The 19,560-nt window shown below is 40.6% G+C and overlaps 1 protein-coding gene across 1 annotated transcript in view; it reads left to right on the forward strand.

The window, feature by feature from the left end:
* Positions 1-4,699: 4,699 nt before the first annotated feature.
* The window catches only part of mgaa (MAX dimerization protein MGA a), a 31,720-nt gene continuing 16,859 nt past the window's right edge, over positions 4,700-19,560 (forward strand). The window contains exons 1-12 of the mRNA XM_055057051.1: positions 4,700-4,839; positions 4,886-4,958; positions 5,042-5,116; positions 6,284-6,287; positions 8,939-10,082; positions 12,666-14,385; positions 15,199-15,307; positions 15,498-15,596; positions 16,189-16,317; positions 16,486-16,605; positions 17,353-18,077; positions 19,251-19,527. Of these exons, the coding sequence (XP_054913026.1) occupies positions 4,700-4,839; positions 4,886-4,958; positions 5,042-5,116; positions 6,284-6,287; positions 8,939-10,082; positions 12,666-14,385; positions 15,199-15,307; positions 15,498-15,596; positions 16,189-16,317; positions 16,486-16,605; positions 17,353-18,077; positions 19,251-19,527 (4,615 nt within the window). The remainder of the gene's footprint in view (positions 4,840-4,885; positions 4,959-5,041; positions 5,117-6,283; positions 6,288-8,938; positions 10,083-12,665; positions 14,386-15,198; positions 15,308-15,497; positions 15,597-16,188; positions 16,318-16,485; positions 16,606-17,352; positions 18,078-19,250; positions 19,528-19,560) is intronic.

The raw sequence follows: 19,560 nt of genomic DNA on the forward strand, positions 1-19,560 counted from the left end.
ATCTGCTCCTCACCACAGGGTGTTCATCTTGATCTGATGTAGCTAATCGCTACTTCTGCTAATTGTTTGGTACTTTGACATAATTACACTGGGTCACAAAAATATACATATTTGAAGTTGTCTGTTTTCTCAACTGAATTGGGATTATTTTGCACCACTGAATCCAGAATAACATCCATTTTTCTGTCAGGTTTTTATTCTAAATTCACTTAGAGAAATCTGATCTTCTGACTAAAATTACTAAATCACATTATAATGACATTATCAGTTCATATTTCTCATTCAAAAAGAGGTTTTAGGAACATTTTAAAATTCTAACAGAATATATTGATTAAATGCTATAAACTTGGATTTCTATAAATTGAATAATACACACTAATAATTGAATGTCTTCATGGTGATAAATTCTCAGACTCTTTTGTGTCCTGATGGAATCTCTCCTCCTGCTCATCACTCATTGATCCAGATGTCAGAACAAGTCCTGCATTTTGATGCTCATGTTGCTCCATAGTTCAGAAAGTCGACCTGATTGAGCAAAACCAATGAGATTCATCAACATGACCCTAAAACAAAAAAACAAACAAAAAAAGACTTTTTGGCTGTTGACCAGTTATTTATGCTGCAATATTTTTATTCCCTGTGGGAGATTTTTTTTTAGGATGTATTTTAATAGCTGTTATGATCATTGGGGGGAAAACACAAAGATAAACTTGGAAATCAAAGAGGGTGTACATCATTAATATCAATTTAAAATTTGTTGTCATACTGGGATGGTGATGGGGTTGAAGTCCTTGATGCATTCAGTTCCTGAGTGCTGCTAATAAAGGCCACTAGAGCCAGAAAAACCTTCAATTGTTTTTCCACTAAAGCTTGATTAAAAGTGATGTGAGCAAAACTGGAAAATAGTTTTTCAAACACAAAAGCTAAGGATCTATTCTGAAACAGCTTATGTCTAAAATGTGAAGCAGTGGCCTTTATTGGCAGGACTTTGCAGGGACATTGGAAGCTGTACCTCAATGTGTGTCATTTTAATAGAACACCCTTATAATTATGAACATTACTGGTGACGTTTGTTACTTAAAAGATGAAACTGTCAGTTTCACCCATTTTCACTTTAAAATGTTTAGTGCTGTAAGAACAATTTGCCTCCTTATAGATTTCTATTTGACCTTTTTTTTTTTTCCATGTTTCAGACCATTATGAGACCGTCCATTTTCTTGTCCCTGGTGGGGACAACAGGGGTGCTGCTGCCCGTCTCCAGTGAGACATTTGGGGTGAATGGTGGGGTACATCCTGGACAGGTCGCCAGTCCATTGCAGGGCCATTATCAGACCTGTAAACTCTAAATATGTACAAAATGACTTAATTTATTGAGGGAGGCATCCAAACCAAGCTGGCCTTTTGGGAAATGTTGATCTGCTTTATTAAATCATAAATTCACAGTAGTTAATCATATTTTTAAATTTGCACGGGCCACACTCAGGCCGTGATTTTGACTAGTAGAATCAAGAAATCACTGAACAGTGATTGGCTGACAACATGAGGTCGGATCAAAGATTTGCAAAACCAACACTTGACTGACTCAAACCAAAGACATCCGAGGCAAATGGTGAACAGTTCTACTGCCGTCACTTTTCAAAAGGTAAGAAAACAGTTTCTAAGGCTTTGGAACTTCTTCCCAGAATTAGCAGGCCTCCAAAAATACTACAAATACAACTAATTTATGTAGTTGGTGCAAAACACACAGCTAGCCAGTTCAAAGGATGGCTTCAATCTGATTGGTTTGCACATCAGAATCAACTTTATTGGCCAAGGTTGTGTAGAAACAAGGAATAAGAAATTTGACTTTAGTTTTACATGCTCTTTGTTTACAGACATTACATATAGACAAATCATTTTGGCATAGATGAAATTTGAAAGGGAACTAAATCAATATCCAAGAAGAACCAATAAAGATCTGCAGGTTTCACCTAAGATCTGAGTTAATGATCAACAAGAGACGCTGGGCAAAATGGCCTCCAAAGCTGGAATCACAGCTGGTAAACAGACAAAGACACGTCTCTTTGTTTACCAAAAGAATAAAAATCTTCCATCTTCAAGACTTTAGATAAAATGTTGTTTGGACTGATGAGACAAAAGAGGAACATTCTGGAAGACGTGTCGGTCAGGTGATATGATTGCGTCTGGTGTTGGACGAGCTTGGTGTTTCGTTACATTTAAAATGAAGAATCCTGACCATTAATGCTCCCATTAAATAAATTTTGATGTGAAAACGGAGAAAGAGGATGACTCAAAGGACCTGTGAATCACTCCTTTGCACCATGGTCTCACAAGCACAAGATCCCAGGTTTAAATCCTGCCTGGAGCCTTTCCATGCTGCACTTAGACACTGTTGTCCAGAGGAAAACTGCAGCTCTAAATGTATGACAAGAAATGTTGAAAAACAGAAACCGACTGCTAATTCCATGTGCAGGTATGTTTTTTTTTTAACACATAGTTGTTCCCATAACTGTGTTAAGGATAGCAGTTGAGCTCAGGACCTAATCCATTAAACTGGACTGGAATAAAAATGAGATCTTGGAAATCAATTCCTTGTTAAAACAGAATGAAAGAAAACAGGATCAGTTCAATCAAACTAAAAAAAAAAAAAAGACAAATGTTCAGCTGTTTGTATTTTCTGGATCAAATATTGATCCAGAAACCAGCCAGAGTTATGGTTTAACATCTAATTAAAGAATAGGAGCAGATTTGTGTTTCTGGACACCTTTAGTATCTTTCAAAAAATAAAAATTCAAGATAAAGGGAAATAAGCAAGGTTAAAAAAAATCCAGATTGATAAAGTGGATCTGATCAATTAGTACCTTCATACCTCAACATTTACATTTTTCCCTTAAACAAACAGTCTCATACTTAAAACAGTCATTTTTGCTGGTATTTAAATATTTCAGCAAATTATGAGAGGCTATAAAAATGTTCAAATCAAATTGATGTTTTACTCAAATTTTGAGAATTTTAATTATTTCACAGGATGTATGATATAATGTTAGTGTCAGCTGATGTTTGTGGGGTTTTTTTTTAACGTATACATCAGCCCAATAATTAAAACTGTGCTGTCATTACTGGTTTCCATCTTGGTTGTGTGACATTAACAGTGACACAGTGCAGGGTTGAATTGTTTCACTGAAGAAAGAAGCTATAACAGCAGTAACTGTTTACTTTGACCATTTACAATAATGAATTTGACAAAACTAGTTTTTTCGATACATTTTGGCACTGCGATGAGTGGCCGAATAAAAATAAAAACTGCAATGAAACAATTCAAATGCCTTTTTTTGCATCACGAGTCCCGGGCTCATCAGATGGATGTTGCCACTCGTGCAAACCACAAAGAGGAACAGGAAGTAGTTGAATGACTGTGGCGCGGCACATTTTATGATTACTTGGCGCACCAACAAACTTTGTCACGTGTGATTTTGTGTTTCTTATTCAATGAGCATTGACAAATTTTTCATTTTTTCAGGTTTAATGGAATATTGACAAAGTTTTGTCGATATTCGGTTGCGTTGGAAACAGATGTGGTTGTTTTCTCATCGTGTTTGTTTGGTTATTGGTCGTAGCAGCAATATTGTCAGATATCGGCCCAAATTTTCAAATCGGTGCATCCCCAAACATGTACATTTGACTTGCGTATTGATAGAATATGATGCTTGTTCAGATCAAAAACCATGGTAAACATGGTAGTCATCACTTGTTGAAGATGGTTAAAATGAGCCAAGTTTTTGGATGGTGTGAAACATTTTTGTGGCAGGCAGCTTCATCCCTTTCCTGACTTTATAGATCAAGAAAGAGGAAACAACAAAAATAGGAGAAAGGACCTCCATCTTGTCAATTAATTAATTGTTAACTTTTGTGGGGGGGAGATGGTAAGTCATATCGTTTATTTTAGCAATATCTGTGAATTACATCACCAGTTACCCAATGTAAAGACATGAACCAAATACAGCTTCATGTCAAAGAGCTCTCCCGGCGTTTAACGTGGCACATCTCGCGCGCAGCTCAAGTTCGTACCACACAAAATACATCGGAATAGAACTTACCAGCGTCATTTGTGAGCATTGCTATCCTGTATAACAGCGCCCCCAGTGGCTCCCTGTCCCAACTACAATCAAACGGCCCATACTGCGAGCTTCGACTTATCAAAATATGTGATTCTTTAACATGCAGTGTGATTTGCAAGCAGCTATATGCGGTCTTCTGGGTTCCAGCCTTCACGGTCCATTTGTCCGGTTCGGGTCTGGAAGGGAGATAACAGAGTCGAGGCAAATAACTGCCTCCCTACCCTCCGGCCCCCCGCCTCGTGTGTGTCACCAATACCCCGACTCCATCTGCGACCGCCATGACGGGATGACGGTGTTTAAACCCGGCGCAAACAACATGGCGGAGGCTGAACACAAGACTCAGAAAATACATTAAATACAGAACACTAACAGACCGAGATGTCCACAACTCAAAGACGGAGACTTTTGAATTAAATGTGTTCACACAACCAAATGTTAAAAGAACTGTCAAATGTCAAACCACGGAAACAATGAAGAAAGCACTATAATAACAGATAACCCGTTACAATCCAGATGAGTGATGCTTCCGGCGCAATTTCTTTAAGCTTTACTTCTATTCACAGAAGGAAACATGGATCCAGATGCCTGCTCGAGTGGATGTGAGAGAGCTCGAGCCTCGAGAGGAAGGCGTCAGGAGGAGAGCAGAGCCGCCCTGGGGTCTCTTCCTGTCGGTCTCTTCCTGGGGTCTCTTCCTGTCGGTCTCTTCCTGGGGTCTCTTCCTGTGGGTCTCCAGCGTCAAATCCTGGACTTCTCCGTTGTTTGCGTAGCACGAACACGTTTCACCCAGGTGGCTTTTGTAAGATGGCGTCTGAGTCTGCGCAGTTCCGGAAGAAGAGGACGGTAATGTTGGTGACGTAACAAAAAAAAAAGGGGTGTTATGTTTTTTTTTTTTGAACAGTGAATGGTTCTCATGTGTACGCCAGACCGATGGAGTTATCGACGACAAGGACGGATTTGATGTGGCATCAGGACACTCCGTGTGTTCCTATAGGCAGAAGGTAATGTGCGTGCAAATAGAAGAGCACGTGCTGGGATATGTTTGATGTTTGGTGGGCAGCCATTACTGGGCTGTGACTATGGCCTGCAGCTAGCTATGTATTTCTGGCTTCACAGCACTGTGATATATTTACTATCGGACCAACTGAGAGCACAGAACAAAGACAGTCTTACTAACATACACAGCATTTAATTTGACTCTTTTTATCTTCTTGCACCATCTTGCAGTCGCTGGCTAATGGCAGTTTTTACATCTGAAACAAAATCAACAGAATAGTTAATAACAGTATATGTGTGTCTTAGCAGAGTGGGTTTAAGACTCAGCATGCATTTGATCAGGTCTCCTAGGTTATCCATTTGACTGTGAAGGACTAATCTTTAAACCATTGTCCTTAGTCAAACAAAAGAGCAGCTAGTTGCTGTTAGCATTGATTCCAATGTGGAAGAACCATAAAATCTGTTGAAGGTTACCTTCTTGGTTTTTCTTAAACATTGACATGTTTTGTCTCTTTAATAACAAACCTTCTCAAAAGAAATCATGTTCATAATCTTAAATCAAAGTCTAAAGTAGAAGACTGAGAAGCTAATTATGGCTAACTGCTATTTCGTTTGACCTTCTCCAGAATTTGACAGAGTACCTGAATCAAACCAATATTTAAGCTTCCTGTTGTGTTTCATACAATCTAGTTTTGTTCATCATCTACCCCCGATTGTTCCTTGGAGTTTGGTGCATACCTCCAGCAGTCAATGGGCAAATGGCAGGTACATATCACCACTCCACCTAAGCTTACACTTAGTGTCTAAATCTTAATGTAAGGAAAATTAAGCAAGAAGAAGGTTAACCTGCTATGCAGCTTTTTGGACCCTGGGTGGAAGCTGTAATCCCTGAAGAGAACCCACTAATATTTATGGAGAAAACGCAAACTCAGTACATAAAGATTCTGATTTGGGTTTGAACTGAGGACCTCTGTATTACACTGCAACAGTGATCACTGCAGTAAAATGCAGCCCCAACCAGTATTTGACTTAACTTTGTGCCCAAAAGTTGCTGCTTTCAACAGAAGACCATTGAGAAAGGTTTCCTTCTACTTTTACAGCCAATGACTTAAAATGATTTTCTGTGATCTTGAATAATTCTTGGTGTTGAGATATTCCAATGTTGTGAAAAGCCAGGTATGTTGTCCAGTGTAAGGTTCTATTAATAGGACACGGATTGGTCAGTTTTCTGAATATGTTTAGATCAGGGGTGCTCAAGTCCAGTCCTCGAGAGCTACCATCCTGCAATGATGAGATCCATCCCTGCTCCAACACACCTGAATCAAATGAATGGCTCATTACCAGACCTGTTCAGAGCTGATCCCGGTCTGCTGGAGTAAGGCTGCATCTAAAAGTTGCAGGACGGTAGCTCTCGAGGACTGGACTTGAGCACCCCTGGTTTAGATCATAGTGTAATGCAGTTTTCCCCCACCCCCACCTGTTGCTGTGTACTGCTGATCAGCTAGCTAGGAACTGGCTAAAGTTGCTTTCAGTCAGATTTGGCTGTTGGGTATTACTCCTTCAGTTGGAACTCCATTTGGCAAATTTTAGGGAAGTTTGATGGCAATGTAAGCACATAGGTTGACTTATTCACCAACTTATAGCAGCTTGTTATAGTTGTTACTATTTAAAGAACATAATGATAAGAAAAGATCATAAATATCTCCACCCTGTCTCAAATCATCATATTTAGTGGTTTGTTTACAATTTTGCTTAAGTAAACCCAGTTGGAATAATTTCTTTTTTTCCGGACAATTTACTGACATCTAGAACTATGATGAGGAGATGTGTTCTGTATTTCTACTGATATTGTGACGCTCTTGTTAATTTGTCATGACATTTATTTCTGGCTATCCCACATTTTCTTCAATCTTCTTTTCTATCTCCACGCTCCCTGAATATTAACATCTTGGTCACTAAGATTCATATCAGTTGAGGGAATAAAATGAAGTCTTGTATGATGGATGTAGAACCAGAGATTTTTCACTTGGTTTTTTTTCCACACAACATGACAGAGTGTTGGCTGAAAGCTGAATTCAGCCACTGTTCCAGCAGTGGAGACAAAGCTGAACTTTGCATATACAGAAAGTTACTTTTCAATAACTTTTCATTATTGAAAAGTTAAATTTTTTTCAGTAGCTAAATGTACCAAGTCAAATATATTAAATAAAATTAGTCAGCTTTTTTTTGTTATGACGATTTTCTGCTTCCAGCGAACAAAAACATGACATTTAAGAATAAAGTATTACATCAAATCAATAAAAATCATTTTAAATAAAGAAATGTGGTTGTAAAAATTAGTTTTTTGTCTGTTTAATTTTCAAAATAAACAAATGAGAGTGAAAATGATTATTGAAAATGACTGTAGAACCAGGAAATGAAGTGCAGCTGGAATGTCTTCTACTACACTAAAACTACAACACATGCAATATCATTTGCTTAAACTTTATTTCAGTTCTACAATTCCATGTAAAATATTAAATTAACAACCAAACCTGTGTTTTTCTGCATGGAGACAGAAGTTTGGAATCTGTGTGCATCAAAACTTGTGGATAATGTTCACTTAGCTGACTGTGGGGTGTGTCTTTTGTTGTCATGGTTTTAACTGTGTAGATTATAATTGTACATAACACAATGTCTGACTTTATAAACTGCAGGGGCAGTTTACACACTCACACTACTGTTGTGCCTAGAAAAATTTGATAAGCTGTGTAAAACTAGCTTGGTGTCCCCAAGTGAGTGTCAGGTTTAAGAGAGAAACCCGTTTTCCACTGCCCAGAAACGCATCCTGGTGAGCCACATTCCAGGATGGAAAATAAGAAACCTGTAGGACTGAACAATATAGCTTAAAAATCACATTTCTATGTTGTTTTTTTCTAATCTAATTTCTGATTTTAATTTTGAAAAAATTATTTAAAAAAATAGATTTTCTTAAAAAGAAATTACAACTGACAGAAAATATTTTCAAAAACTGGATTTAGTCTCTTCTGGGATTTGACCTGAATTCAAAGTCCAAATAAAACTAATTCGTAAAGCAAGATGTTAGGCCCAGGCAGAGCTGATATCACTCTGAACAATGGAAGCCCAGGGAATGTAATGGACTCTGTCTGCAAAAATCAAATCATCATGAACACAAAGTTTGATCAATTGATTTATTGTCCAGCTCTGTTTAAGAGGAAACTGCATTCTCTGTGACATGTACTGTAGTTGATTTAGGCTGCCAGAGAGTGAGAGAGAGCAAGACCTTCCACAGATAATGGCTTTCATCGTCTTTCATCAAATATGTAACTTATTGTTACATGCCAGTGACATATAATATAGTATATTATATTCAAATATATTATTCTAAAGTATATTTAGAATTTAATTGACCATTTAAAATGGTGGTGATATTCAGATTTACAATGGCAGCTCCCATTGTTGCTTAAAGGTTCTGTGTTCCCAATATAATAAATGAACTACAGCTAATGAAAACATTATTTGAAGTTTGTTCTGTCTTCATCTGATGTTACAGTTATTCAAGAGAGATCTGCATCCGCTAATGATGTTAGGATGGAAATGAGCTACAAAGTTCTGATTGCTTCATCTCAACTGTGCGGTGTTGAGTGTTCGTCTCAGAGATTTTTAGGATCAGGAAAATTTACGGTCCAACTATGATTAGAAAACGACTTAAGGCACAGTTCAATGTTTACACAGTTGCTCTAAGCTGTACATTTAAGATTTGCTGTATGCAAAGTCTCACATGAAATGTCCAGCTGTATTTACACAGTGTGGATCTTGTTTTTCAGGATGCCATCTTAAAATATTATGCAGAGAAGTGGGATCCTTCAGGGGTCGGTTCATGGCCTCTTCGAAGACTCGTCAAGGTATGGTGATCCTGAAGGAAGGGGCGACTGCCCCTGCAGCAGCTCCAACGGCTGATCATTCACCTGCATCCCTTGTGGCTGTAAGACCAGGAAAGGTGCAAAACAGTGGGACTGTCCAGGGCATCTGTGTGTCAACTAGTGAAACAAATATTAGTGGGAAACACAAGATGCACCCAGCCAAGGAGGCCATCATGAAGATGGGTGAACTCAGGCATCCCACCTGTATACACTCTCCTTCTGATGTCCTGTCACCTGACTGCATCTGTAAAGATGTCAAAGTGACACTAGACAACAACGGCATGTGGAATGAGTTCTATAAATGTAGAACAGAAATGATTCTGACCAAGCAAGGCAGCAGAATGTTCCCTTACTGCCGCTTCCGCATCACTGGCTTGCAGTCATCAAGGAAGTACTCTCTGGTCATGGGCGTTGAGCCTTTAGACAATAGTCAGTATAGGTGGACAGGTGAGAGCTGGCAAGTTTGCCGAAAAGCAGAGCGTCACGTGAGGAGTAAGCCTTTCATTCATCCAGACTCCCCAGCAACAGGTCAGCACTGGATGCAGAGTCCAGTGTCCTTTTACAGACTGAAACTCACAAACAACACCTCAGACCAGGAGGGGAACATTATCCTGCATCTGATGCACCGCTATTTACCGCAACTTCATGTGGTCCAGGCAGACAAAGCCATCGAAGACTTTAGACTGAACGGTCCCAATGTTCTCACTTTCACTTTCCCCCAGACTGAGTTTATAACAGTGACTGCATACCAAAACCCCCAGTTTACCCAGCTGAAGGTGAACTACAACCCGTTCGTTAAAAAACTGAAGGAGGACCGGGTCAATACATGTGGCTTAAGACTCAAAGGAAACGAGGGCAAAGATTGGAACAGTTACGAAGGTAAGACGAACACTGAGCAGCATCCCGTGAAGAAGAGCTTAAAGATTTTGCTAGCAAACCACAAACCCAGAAATTCAAAAGCATTGGACGTGAAACTATCGCCGCCTAAAGAGCCTCAGGAAACGAGCAGCAGCCAGCCAGCCGCCACCACTCCAGTGGAAAGTCCCAGGTAAGTCTTGATAGTTCAATGTGAAAAATATTTTAATACTTTTTTGCCACAGCAAGAAGTCTTTAGGTCCAAGTCAAGATGTCATTAAGGCAGCGTTCTTCAAGAAGTCTCTGTTTCCACAGTCACTCAAAGCCCCAGAAGATGAGTCTGGTATTTTGTGTAGCATGAATGGCAAATTTGATCTCAAAAAAGATTCTCGCAGATCAGTGTGGCTTTCTAAAATGTTTACTCTTTGATATCAGGTGGTTCTCAGTGTTTTGTAAACTCCCTCTGATTGCATACCAAAGACCCTTCGTCCTGTAGAATGGAACTGTGGATAATTTTGGATTACCTCTTTGTTGCAGAAGTTGATTTTATGAATAAAGCACTGATATTTGTCCCGTTGTTGCCTTGGTTTTCAGCAAAAACGCTTTCTCTAAACCTTTGTGAAAACAACCCAACATTGCTTTAAATCACCTACCTGCATTTTTTAAATATAACACTACATTCCTCCTATTTAAAAGTAAACCCTAGTTTTAAAATTTAAATGAAAGATCCTTAAATAAAACATTCCTGCTTATAAAACATATATTTTAATATCCACGCAGCATTAATTATAATGAGTTAAAATAAGTGTTTTTTTTTGTTGTTGTTTTTGTTTTTTTACATTTTTTTCAGTTTGTCTTAATGCATCAGCTTGTACTAACACTGCAGGTACCTGTACGTTCATTTATCAGCCATTCTAGCACAAGAGCTTTTACTTCTCATGTTAATTAATGTGTGTCGGATGTGTTAAGGGTATCATGAGTAGGTTTGAAAAATTAAAATGTGTATTTTGAACTGATGCATAATACATTTATTTTCCTTATGTTCATTTCACCTTTTTTGGTACTATTGTTTACCAGGTCGTTGTTAATAGATATTCAATAGCTTTATTTAGTCATAAATAACGGAGTAAAGAAGAATATTATTGTAATGTTCATTTATTTTTGTAACTCCATTCTGTTGGTGGTTGGTGCAGTCTTGTGTTTTTTGTTTTTTTCTTTCTGTTAAAAATAATCAAACTTTGCCATTGCTTCTTTCCTGTTGATCATGTTTGTTTACTCTGAACCAGGGGTGCTTAAGTCCAGTCCTCGAGAGCTACCGTCCTGCAACTTTTAGTTGCAGCCTTTCTCCAGTAGACCAGGCTCAGCTATGAACAGGCCTGGTAACGAGTCATTCATTTGATTCAGGTGTGTTGGAGCAGGGATGCATCTGATAGTTGCGGGATGGTAGCTCTCGAGAACTGGACTTGAGCACCCCTGCTCTGAACAAACATGGCCTGGAGAGGTCCGTGAATGAAATTTCACATACGGACACCACACACCATAGGACCAAACCTCCTACACCTCGCACTTTGAAAATTGGAAGATAATTTAAAAGTCCTGCTTTCTGAACCTTAGCCAATAGCAGTATAGTTACAGAGATATGTCAGGATAACCTAAAAAAGTCTGACATTAAGTTTTATCAGAACAGAAAGTATTAAGCATTGTCTTCAAAGTAAACAGGGTGTCTGCCGCTTGGTCTAAAACTGGGAGGTGGCTGGGATATAAAAGATTCTCCTCTCCATTTGGAAGCTTTTGGGACTGCTTTTATGGCACATTAATAACATTTATTAGCAATATTGTCACCATACTGGAAATATTGAAATAGATTTAATTCAATGTATTTAATTCAATGTAAATTGGTAAATTTACATTCACCAATTTACAGTAAATGTAAATTCAAAGAACTTAGAAAAACAAATTCATTTTCTTTTGTGTATAAGTTTTGTAATAAATTTTAGCCATTTCATACCCACTATGGTTCAGTTTAATCACACTTAATCACACAGATAGTAAACAGTTAATTATTTATCTCTACTTTATAACTGTCAGTACTAATTTCTGTATTTCTTTGAAGTGTGGCCTGTCTGTTCCAATTTTTGATTGATTTTGTTTTTTCTCCAGCACACTTGCTTTTTAAACAGTTGACTGTCACCAGCGTTGATCATAAAAGCTGCAGGTTTTTAATGCCAACGGTGGAGGGTCCAGTTTTTCCACGTGTTGATTGCCATCAAAGCCAGCTATTCATCTTTTTATTGAATTCTTTTCAATTGAGCTGGAAAAAAAACTTGATGTCAAATATCAAACGGATGCAAAATTTTTATAGCACAGAGTGCTACAGTACTAGGGGTTGTGAGACTGTCTTCCTCTTTTTGCTCGGCGTCCTTCCACCAGAAATGAGCAGATTTAGGTCCAGTTACTGATTGGTTTATTACTGTTGAAGATAAAGATATGAATTCTGGATATTTTTGAACTGTGCCATTACAGAAACAAAACAACTAGAATGCTAGGGATTCTAGATTCTCAACTGTCTCCAAGCAAACAATTAAAGTTGTGCTTTTTTCTACTGTATGCTTTTAAATGTTTCTTTACCTCACTTTTTGTCGTCAGTTGTGTAAGAAAATAGAAGTGTACTTATCCGGTGCCAGTTTGAGCAAATTGACCCAAGTAGTATCGGTAAATATTAACAACAAAGTATGCCAGTGTCACTAATGTGCCATTTCTCTCTGGTTTCCTTCAGCAGCAGTTCACGTCCAGTTCCGAAGTTAATTTCTGAGCTAATTTGCGAGGCTCATGTCTCACTGCAGAGATGTCACAAAGAGCAACGTGGCACCAACCACAGCAACTCCTCCAGAGCAGCACAAGTCAACACTACATCCACAGCTTTGACAGACAGACTGACTAAACAGAATATTGTTCACAAGAACAATGGATCTGTCACTACATTCACCAGGAAAAGTTCAACTGTTGAAACAACCAGAAACATCAAAGACAGCGAACATCTGTCTAACTCCATTGCCGATGCCAGAACAGTCTGCTCCTCTGCTGCTCCTAAAGAAGAGGAGATTTCCTTGAACAAGTCACACCAACAATGTAACGTAGGTGCTGAGTCGGATGGTGTGAAGCAACAGAAACGACCAGCTCGACTTCCCCTACCAGCACTTGCACTTTTTTTAAAGCAACATTCAACAAAATCCAAGAAGGGAAAGAACACACCGGAGTCTGCTCCTCAAGCACCTCTGCCTGAGTCCTGTGGTTCTCTGAGTCCTGCCACAGCGCCTCAACAGGACACCAGCATCAAGCCCATCATGGAGGACTCTGGAGGAAACGATCTTCTGCCAGATGAAAAGCTTTTAAATGTTACAGAACAAGCAGCTGGAACGAATCCCTCCAGCCCATCCGGTCCAGACCTTTTCACTGCTTCAGATGCAGCAGTTCCAGATCCAAAAGCTAAAGATCCCTTCATCACAATTTCTGAATGTTTAAGCTCAAAGTCGACAGCCCCTGACCATAAAGCGTTGATATCCAACTCTGAGAATACATTCGACTCGCTAGAGATGTCTGCACTCACCCTCTCCACATCGTCTACCTCTGGATCACCCGATTTGTCCTTGCATCTCAGTACGGCGTTGTCTCTCCCGGACTCCCCCAAAGCAGCAGCAGAGTCCTCCTCATTACCTTCAGGCTCCCGCTCCTTGAAGATCGACTCTCTGCTTCCGGACCCTCAGTGTTCCTCGTTCGACTTTGACCCTTTGTCACCAGCGAGCTCCCCAGAACCTTTACCTCCTCTTCCAGCCTCCTTAGCTTTAGAACTTGACTCTGCAACATCTGCTGCAGTGAGTACTCCGGACCCCCAACACTGCAGAAACTCATCAGTCTTTAAATGGCACACAGTGTTACCTCTGTCTGGGACATATGCAAACTCGTCTTTCACAACATTACAGCCCCAGCAGCAGTCGACTCCTGTAATGTCGGTCACTTTGCCATTGTTGTCCTGCCTTCCTGAGCCACAGAGTGTTATATCTTCGACGCAGACCACTCCAAAAGACTCCATTCCATCATTTCAAGACAGTGAACAGTCTCTGCCTTTCCCTGCAGAGCTGTCCCCCCTCGCTCTCCAGCTCCCGCTGTCTCCAACCTTCTCTTCACTGGACGAAGACGCCTTGTCGCCCACAACTTCCCTTTCAGAGCTTGTGCACTTTTTCTCCACTGACGACGACATTGGGGTGGAGTTTTCCAACACGGACACGGCGGCCGTCGCCAGCCAACCTTTGCCAGTTTCGGAACCGGCGCGGCCCTCGGTGCCGGCCCTGCCTGTCTCAAGCAGCAAGCCCTGCAAGAAAAAGAAGTCAACGAAGCTGGCCAGGTTGGAGGTGGCTCAGGCTGGGAATGAGTACAGGAGTAAACAGCCCAAAGTTGAAGAGGTTGAGGAACAGCTTTTTGTCTCTTTCACATCAAAGGTAAAGTGAAGTTAAATGTTTGGTGGAAAAATGTTTAAATATGGATAGTTCCAGATTCTTATGTTTGTGGCGCATGGATCCTTTGGCTTTAGCTTTAGTCGTGCGATGGACGCCTTATGTTTTGATCTGGGACGTCTTTACTATCCACTGAAGAGAATTCCCTCTTTTTCCTGTTCCAGTGAAATACATGGGATACTGTCAGGAAGCATGAACCAAATCCTAAACTTTCTCTAAACATTCTTTGTTTTTACTGTGACTTACTGGTGATATAAACTTACTGCACAAAGTGATTGATTTATTTTCTAGAGGTGGAGAAACATCCATCCATGAATTGATTTTATCAATCCATCTCCCTGTCCTAACTCAATCAATCAATCAAATCTCACTATGAATCCAGGCGTACTCTGGAGTGTAGCACCTCTGGACTCTGCAGATGGATGGTTCCATAACTTCCAGAATGTTTTGTAGGATTACAGTGAAGACATCAGAATTTATTATAAAAATGTTAAGTATAATAGAAGTCTTAATAATGAACAAATCTGCATGTGATTAAAAGCAATGCCTCAAGCAGTCATGTTTCCAAACATCTGTCACTACAGAAACATTTATTTACAACTCTGTTTACCTCAGTAGTATTGACTCTGAGTCTTATCAACCAATCATTTGTGTGCATGTTTGCTGTTACTGTATATTATAGACTTAATAGTCACCGTTGTCATTATTAACTTGTGGATTCATAATTTTGCTGCATTTTAAACGTTTTCCCATCGATGTATTTTGAGAATAAGAATAAAACTATTCCTATCGTTTCAGGAGGCCCTAAAACTTCACACTGCTGAGTCATCTGAAGAGCTGCTCCCTGACCCTCAGCTGACCCCCGGCCCCAAACCCGATGAAGAGGCGGACGACAGCAGCAGCAAGGGTATCGCAACAAGCATCATTCTTTATCAAGCCATCCGAGTTTGATTAACAATGTTTTCATCTGGTGAAGTTGAGGTTGTGTTGGTTGTAGAATCTGCTTATCAGATGTTTGTCAGCTTTGGGGGCTGAGGGTGTGCAGGGGGAGATGATGATGAATTCAGGTCTCACATGAACCTTCACAATTTCAACAGAGAGTCTGGAGGAGACAATCACGGTTCATGAGGAGACTCTTCTTCGAGACTTGAAGCGTATGAAGCACAGGCAGGTCATTCACCCTGTGCTGCAGGAAGGTATGCATTACTGCACCAATAAATATGCTGGTCCATAAATCTGATTTCCTTAATTTTAGGTGATCAAGGTTTCAGGCGATACATATGAAACTGATCTTATTTTCCTGCGCAAAGATGGAAAATAAGATCCATCTTTGCACAGGAAACATGGATCTTAAGATCCAGGAAAGATCTTAAGTCCACTGGCTAGTGTCAGCCAGTGGACACTAGCTCAGCCAGTGGACACTGGCTGAGCTAGAGGACACTAGCTCAGCCAGTGTCCTCTTTTGCTCTGCCATAAGACTGACATGGCCCTTTAGGTCACATCTATGGTTAACAACAGTCATCACTGTGTTGCTAACTCGTTAACTTTGTCACTGTATTTGACAACTTTTCAGACAAAAAAAATGAAACAAACAACAAAAAAACAGTATTGGCCAAAATCGGAATTGGCAGGTCAAAAAAACAAAACAACAAATCATTAAAAATTATTGATTGGCCAGAAAACTACAATCGATGCACCCCTAATGGATTCCAGTGAGTTGACTTAAAGCTATCATTGGCTCTAAGATAATGCTTTCCTCCTGGTGTCTGGTGATGTTTGTGGCCTCAGTTGGTCTTAAGATGACACTCCTGGATCCGGCGCTGTCCATTGACCTCCAGTACCTGGGAGTCTCTCTTCCCATCCCCCTTTCTGGAGTCGTTATGGAGCCACTGACCCAAACGACCCCAACGTGTCAGGGTAGGTATCCTCACAGACTTGGTGCTTTTATTCTGAAAGAGTTTCTATGTTTTGAGATAAACACAACTAAACATAAAATGTCTAGAAATCTTAACATGTGCCACTGATCCAAAATCTAATCTTTTTTTTTTATTTTATTTTTTTTTACAATTATTCTTTTGTCTTTAGGGGTTTTTGCTTCATTTCAGTCCAGAACTGGAAAAACTACAGATTTGACCCAGATTAAAGGCTGGAAAGAGAAGTTTATCCCGTCAGAGGCCGAATCAACCTCTGCTCCAAGATCTGAAGGTGCTTCACATCATGTCCTCAGCCTTAGTTAACACAGCACAATGCAGAAGTGTCCATAACTTTGGAACCTTTCCATGTTTATAACTACAAACAGATGCATTTCCTGAGGATCTTGTGTGTGTCAGACACACAGAGTAATGCATAAGTTGTCAAATAGAGACACAACATGTCTTTTTGTTACAGCGTCATTCCAAATTGTTTCAATGTCTTAGCTGTCTCGAGGACACTGGTCTCCTCATGGACCCGTCGTCTTACATGTGAGCGTTTTGGGATGTACAGCTAAGGTTTTACACACCCGAAACTGCTGCTCAAATTACTTAACAGGTTGTTGCTAGGTAACCAAAGAGTGAGTGAGTTAAGTTGATGTCACCCACCTTGCCTAGCTGACCCTGAGAGGCTGAGTGGCTGCAGCCTCTCCTCTGCCTTCTTCTAGATCAGAGTTCAGTGAAATTATTGAATATTCTATTAGATATATTAACTATTAGTATTGATCACATCTCTGTCGCTATATGAAATACATACATATCTCTTCATTGATTTTGAGTAAATGATCATGCCGACTCATTTATATACACATAAATATGTGCTCAGACAAGAAACACAAACAAGGGAGGGAAAAAGAAAAGACACTCAACAGTACCAATCACCAGTTTGCCTTCCCACATGTTGAATCGGATATCACTTGAACTAGAAAATGAAAACTTTTGCTGTAAATCCTCTTTAAATGTCTCACTCTGTGTCCTGCAGCTGGTCCCAGTGCCGACCTGCCAAAGAAGAACCTGTCTGCGTTCTGCAGCGACATGCTGGACGAGTATCTGGAGTCAGAGGGGAAGCTGATCGATGAGCGCGCTTCCAGTTTCTCCCAGCCGCCAGTGGAGGCGCCGTCCTACCGGCTCCCTGTGAGCAGCACCAGCTACGTCCGGACTCTGGACCACATCTTGAAGAAGCCCTCAGCCGGCTCGCCAGCCTCGGACATCATATCTGGGTTCATCCCGCCGTCGAAGAGATCGCGACTCAAAGAGAGTGCAGCCTGCCGGAGGGCAGAGAGGAAACCCAGAGGTCCCAAACCAAACAGAATCAAAGCTGCTTTGGACTTTCCAGTACCTGTGGAGTTGCAGAACTCTGTGCCTGGTTCTCTCACCACAGAACCTCTGAACGGGCCAACATTTACAAAGAGGAGGAGGCTGAAACCCAGAGCGTCCTCTCAGACCCTCAGTGTGTCCACGCCGCTCAATGTGTCTGAGGAGATGGCTCCGCTGGAGTCCGACTCTGAGCTCAAACCAGACTCAGCGAGGAAGCAGCCATCCGATCACTCTGTGGATGGCCAGAGAAAGGAGAGCAGAGTCACGGTGACTCGGGCCTACGCCAGAATCAAGGAGCTGGAGGACAGCGTGGTCCTGGAGGGCCGCTTCCCAACCAGCATCACCACAGAGAGGGCCAGCGTCGCTCTGATGTCCCTCTTCACTCAAACTGTGAGTTCCTGTTTGTTTGCCAGGATAGATCTATGATCTTCTTTTAGAGATGAGAGTAAGGGGTATCATCAGTTCATACATGCGTGTGATTGACAGCGCTATGACCCTCCTCCTGTTTGTGATTGGTTGTTTCGGCGTTTCATTTCTCTAGTTGGGACTGGGGGAAGGCAGGAGAGCTTGTTATTTTGTCCTTCACAGATTGCTATACTGTTACAACATAGTGACATATATAACAAATATGTGAAAAACTTTATTTCTTAACTAAAATGATGTACTGCAGTTTTAACAGATCTCACATCTGGTTAAAACAGAATGTTGTGTAAATGAATAATCAGTCAGGCAAAGGACAGTAAGAGATTCTGATAAGCTGAAGTAAAAACACCATGGTGTATATGGTGGTTCAGACTGACTCTGATCCACAAACATCAAATGAAAACTGGCAGATTGAGTATGCTGCTTCATAATTTTGAGAGGTTAAATCTTTGAAACTGATGCCACAAATTCATCCTGAAAACACATTCGATCTAAATGCAAATGAGAATTTAGGTGAAAGAAATGGGCTTCTCCTCTGAGCTTCAGTTTCTGAGCTTCCGCCTCACAGTGCAGCCCTGTCCTGCGACTGCCCCGCCCAGCTCCTTCAGACTAGCCAGCAACAGTTAGCAAACATGATGGAACAGCGCATCTATTGAGCTCATTATAGAAGCTACGTCTCAGAGTAATGCTGGTAAAAATTTTGATAAAGGGTTAATAGAGGGTGACTTTGTTAAAATGCAAAGACAAATTTCTTTCAAGTCCTATTTTATGCACACAGCGTATTTATAACAACCAAAAGTGACATAGTTATTTGATAGTGCTATAAAATGATAGAATTTGGCTAGAAAACACACAATACTGCCCCTTTTAAATGAACAATCTCTACTTCCTTTAATGAGCTTGACCTCAAATCATTTAGTTTATCTAATTTGAGATAAATTGAGGCAGGAAAGGGTTAAAACGTGGAATACATTGATTAGTGGGACCAATCCATTCTAAGTGAGAGTTTATAAACATCCCTGTAAAAATCTTTCTGATCTGTTCTGTAGATTGTGTGCAGTCATGAAAAAGTATGCTTCTAGCTGCAGTGTAAGGTACCGTCCGGTCGGCCCTGCTGACTCTTTTCCATTCCCCACTCAGGGTTTTGTGAGAGAAAACCCGACGGCACCAATCAAGCTAAGGCAGAGACAAGCTCTGAACTGTCTGAACGAGTTCTGCAGGCTGGGGTGCGTCTGCTCCAGTTTGTCTCACTGTTCCAGGATCAGCCACTGCGGCCGGCCGCTCTGCATGTTCGGCTGCAGCTGCCTTAAGCAGAAGGTGGTTCTGCTCAAGAACCTGGACAGCTCTGACTACAGCCCCTCCTCCCTGCAATGCAAACTCAAGAAGAAGAGGAGAAGGATGATGAAGATGGCCTATGGTACATTTTTTAATTCTGCCTTCATTGTTTAAC

The sequence above is a fragment of the Poeciliopsis prolifica genome, unplaced genomic scaffold (assembly GCF_027474105.1).
Source record: "Poeciliopsis prolifica strain line A6 unplaced genomic scaffold, Auburn_PproV2 SCAFFOLD047, whole genome shotgun sequence".
In the NCBI taxonomy this organism is placed as follows: domain Eukaryota; kingdom Metazoa; phylum Chordata; class Actinopteri; order Cyprinodontiformes; family Poeciliidae; genus Poeciliopsis; species Poeciliopsis prolifica.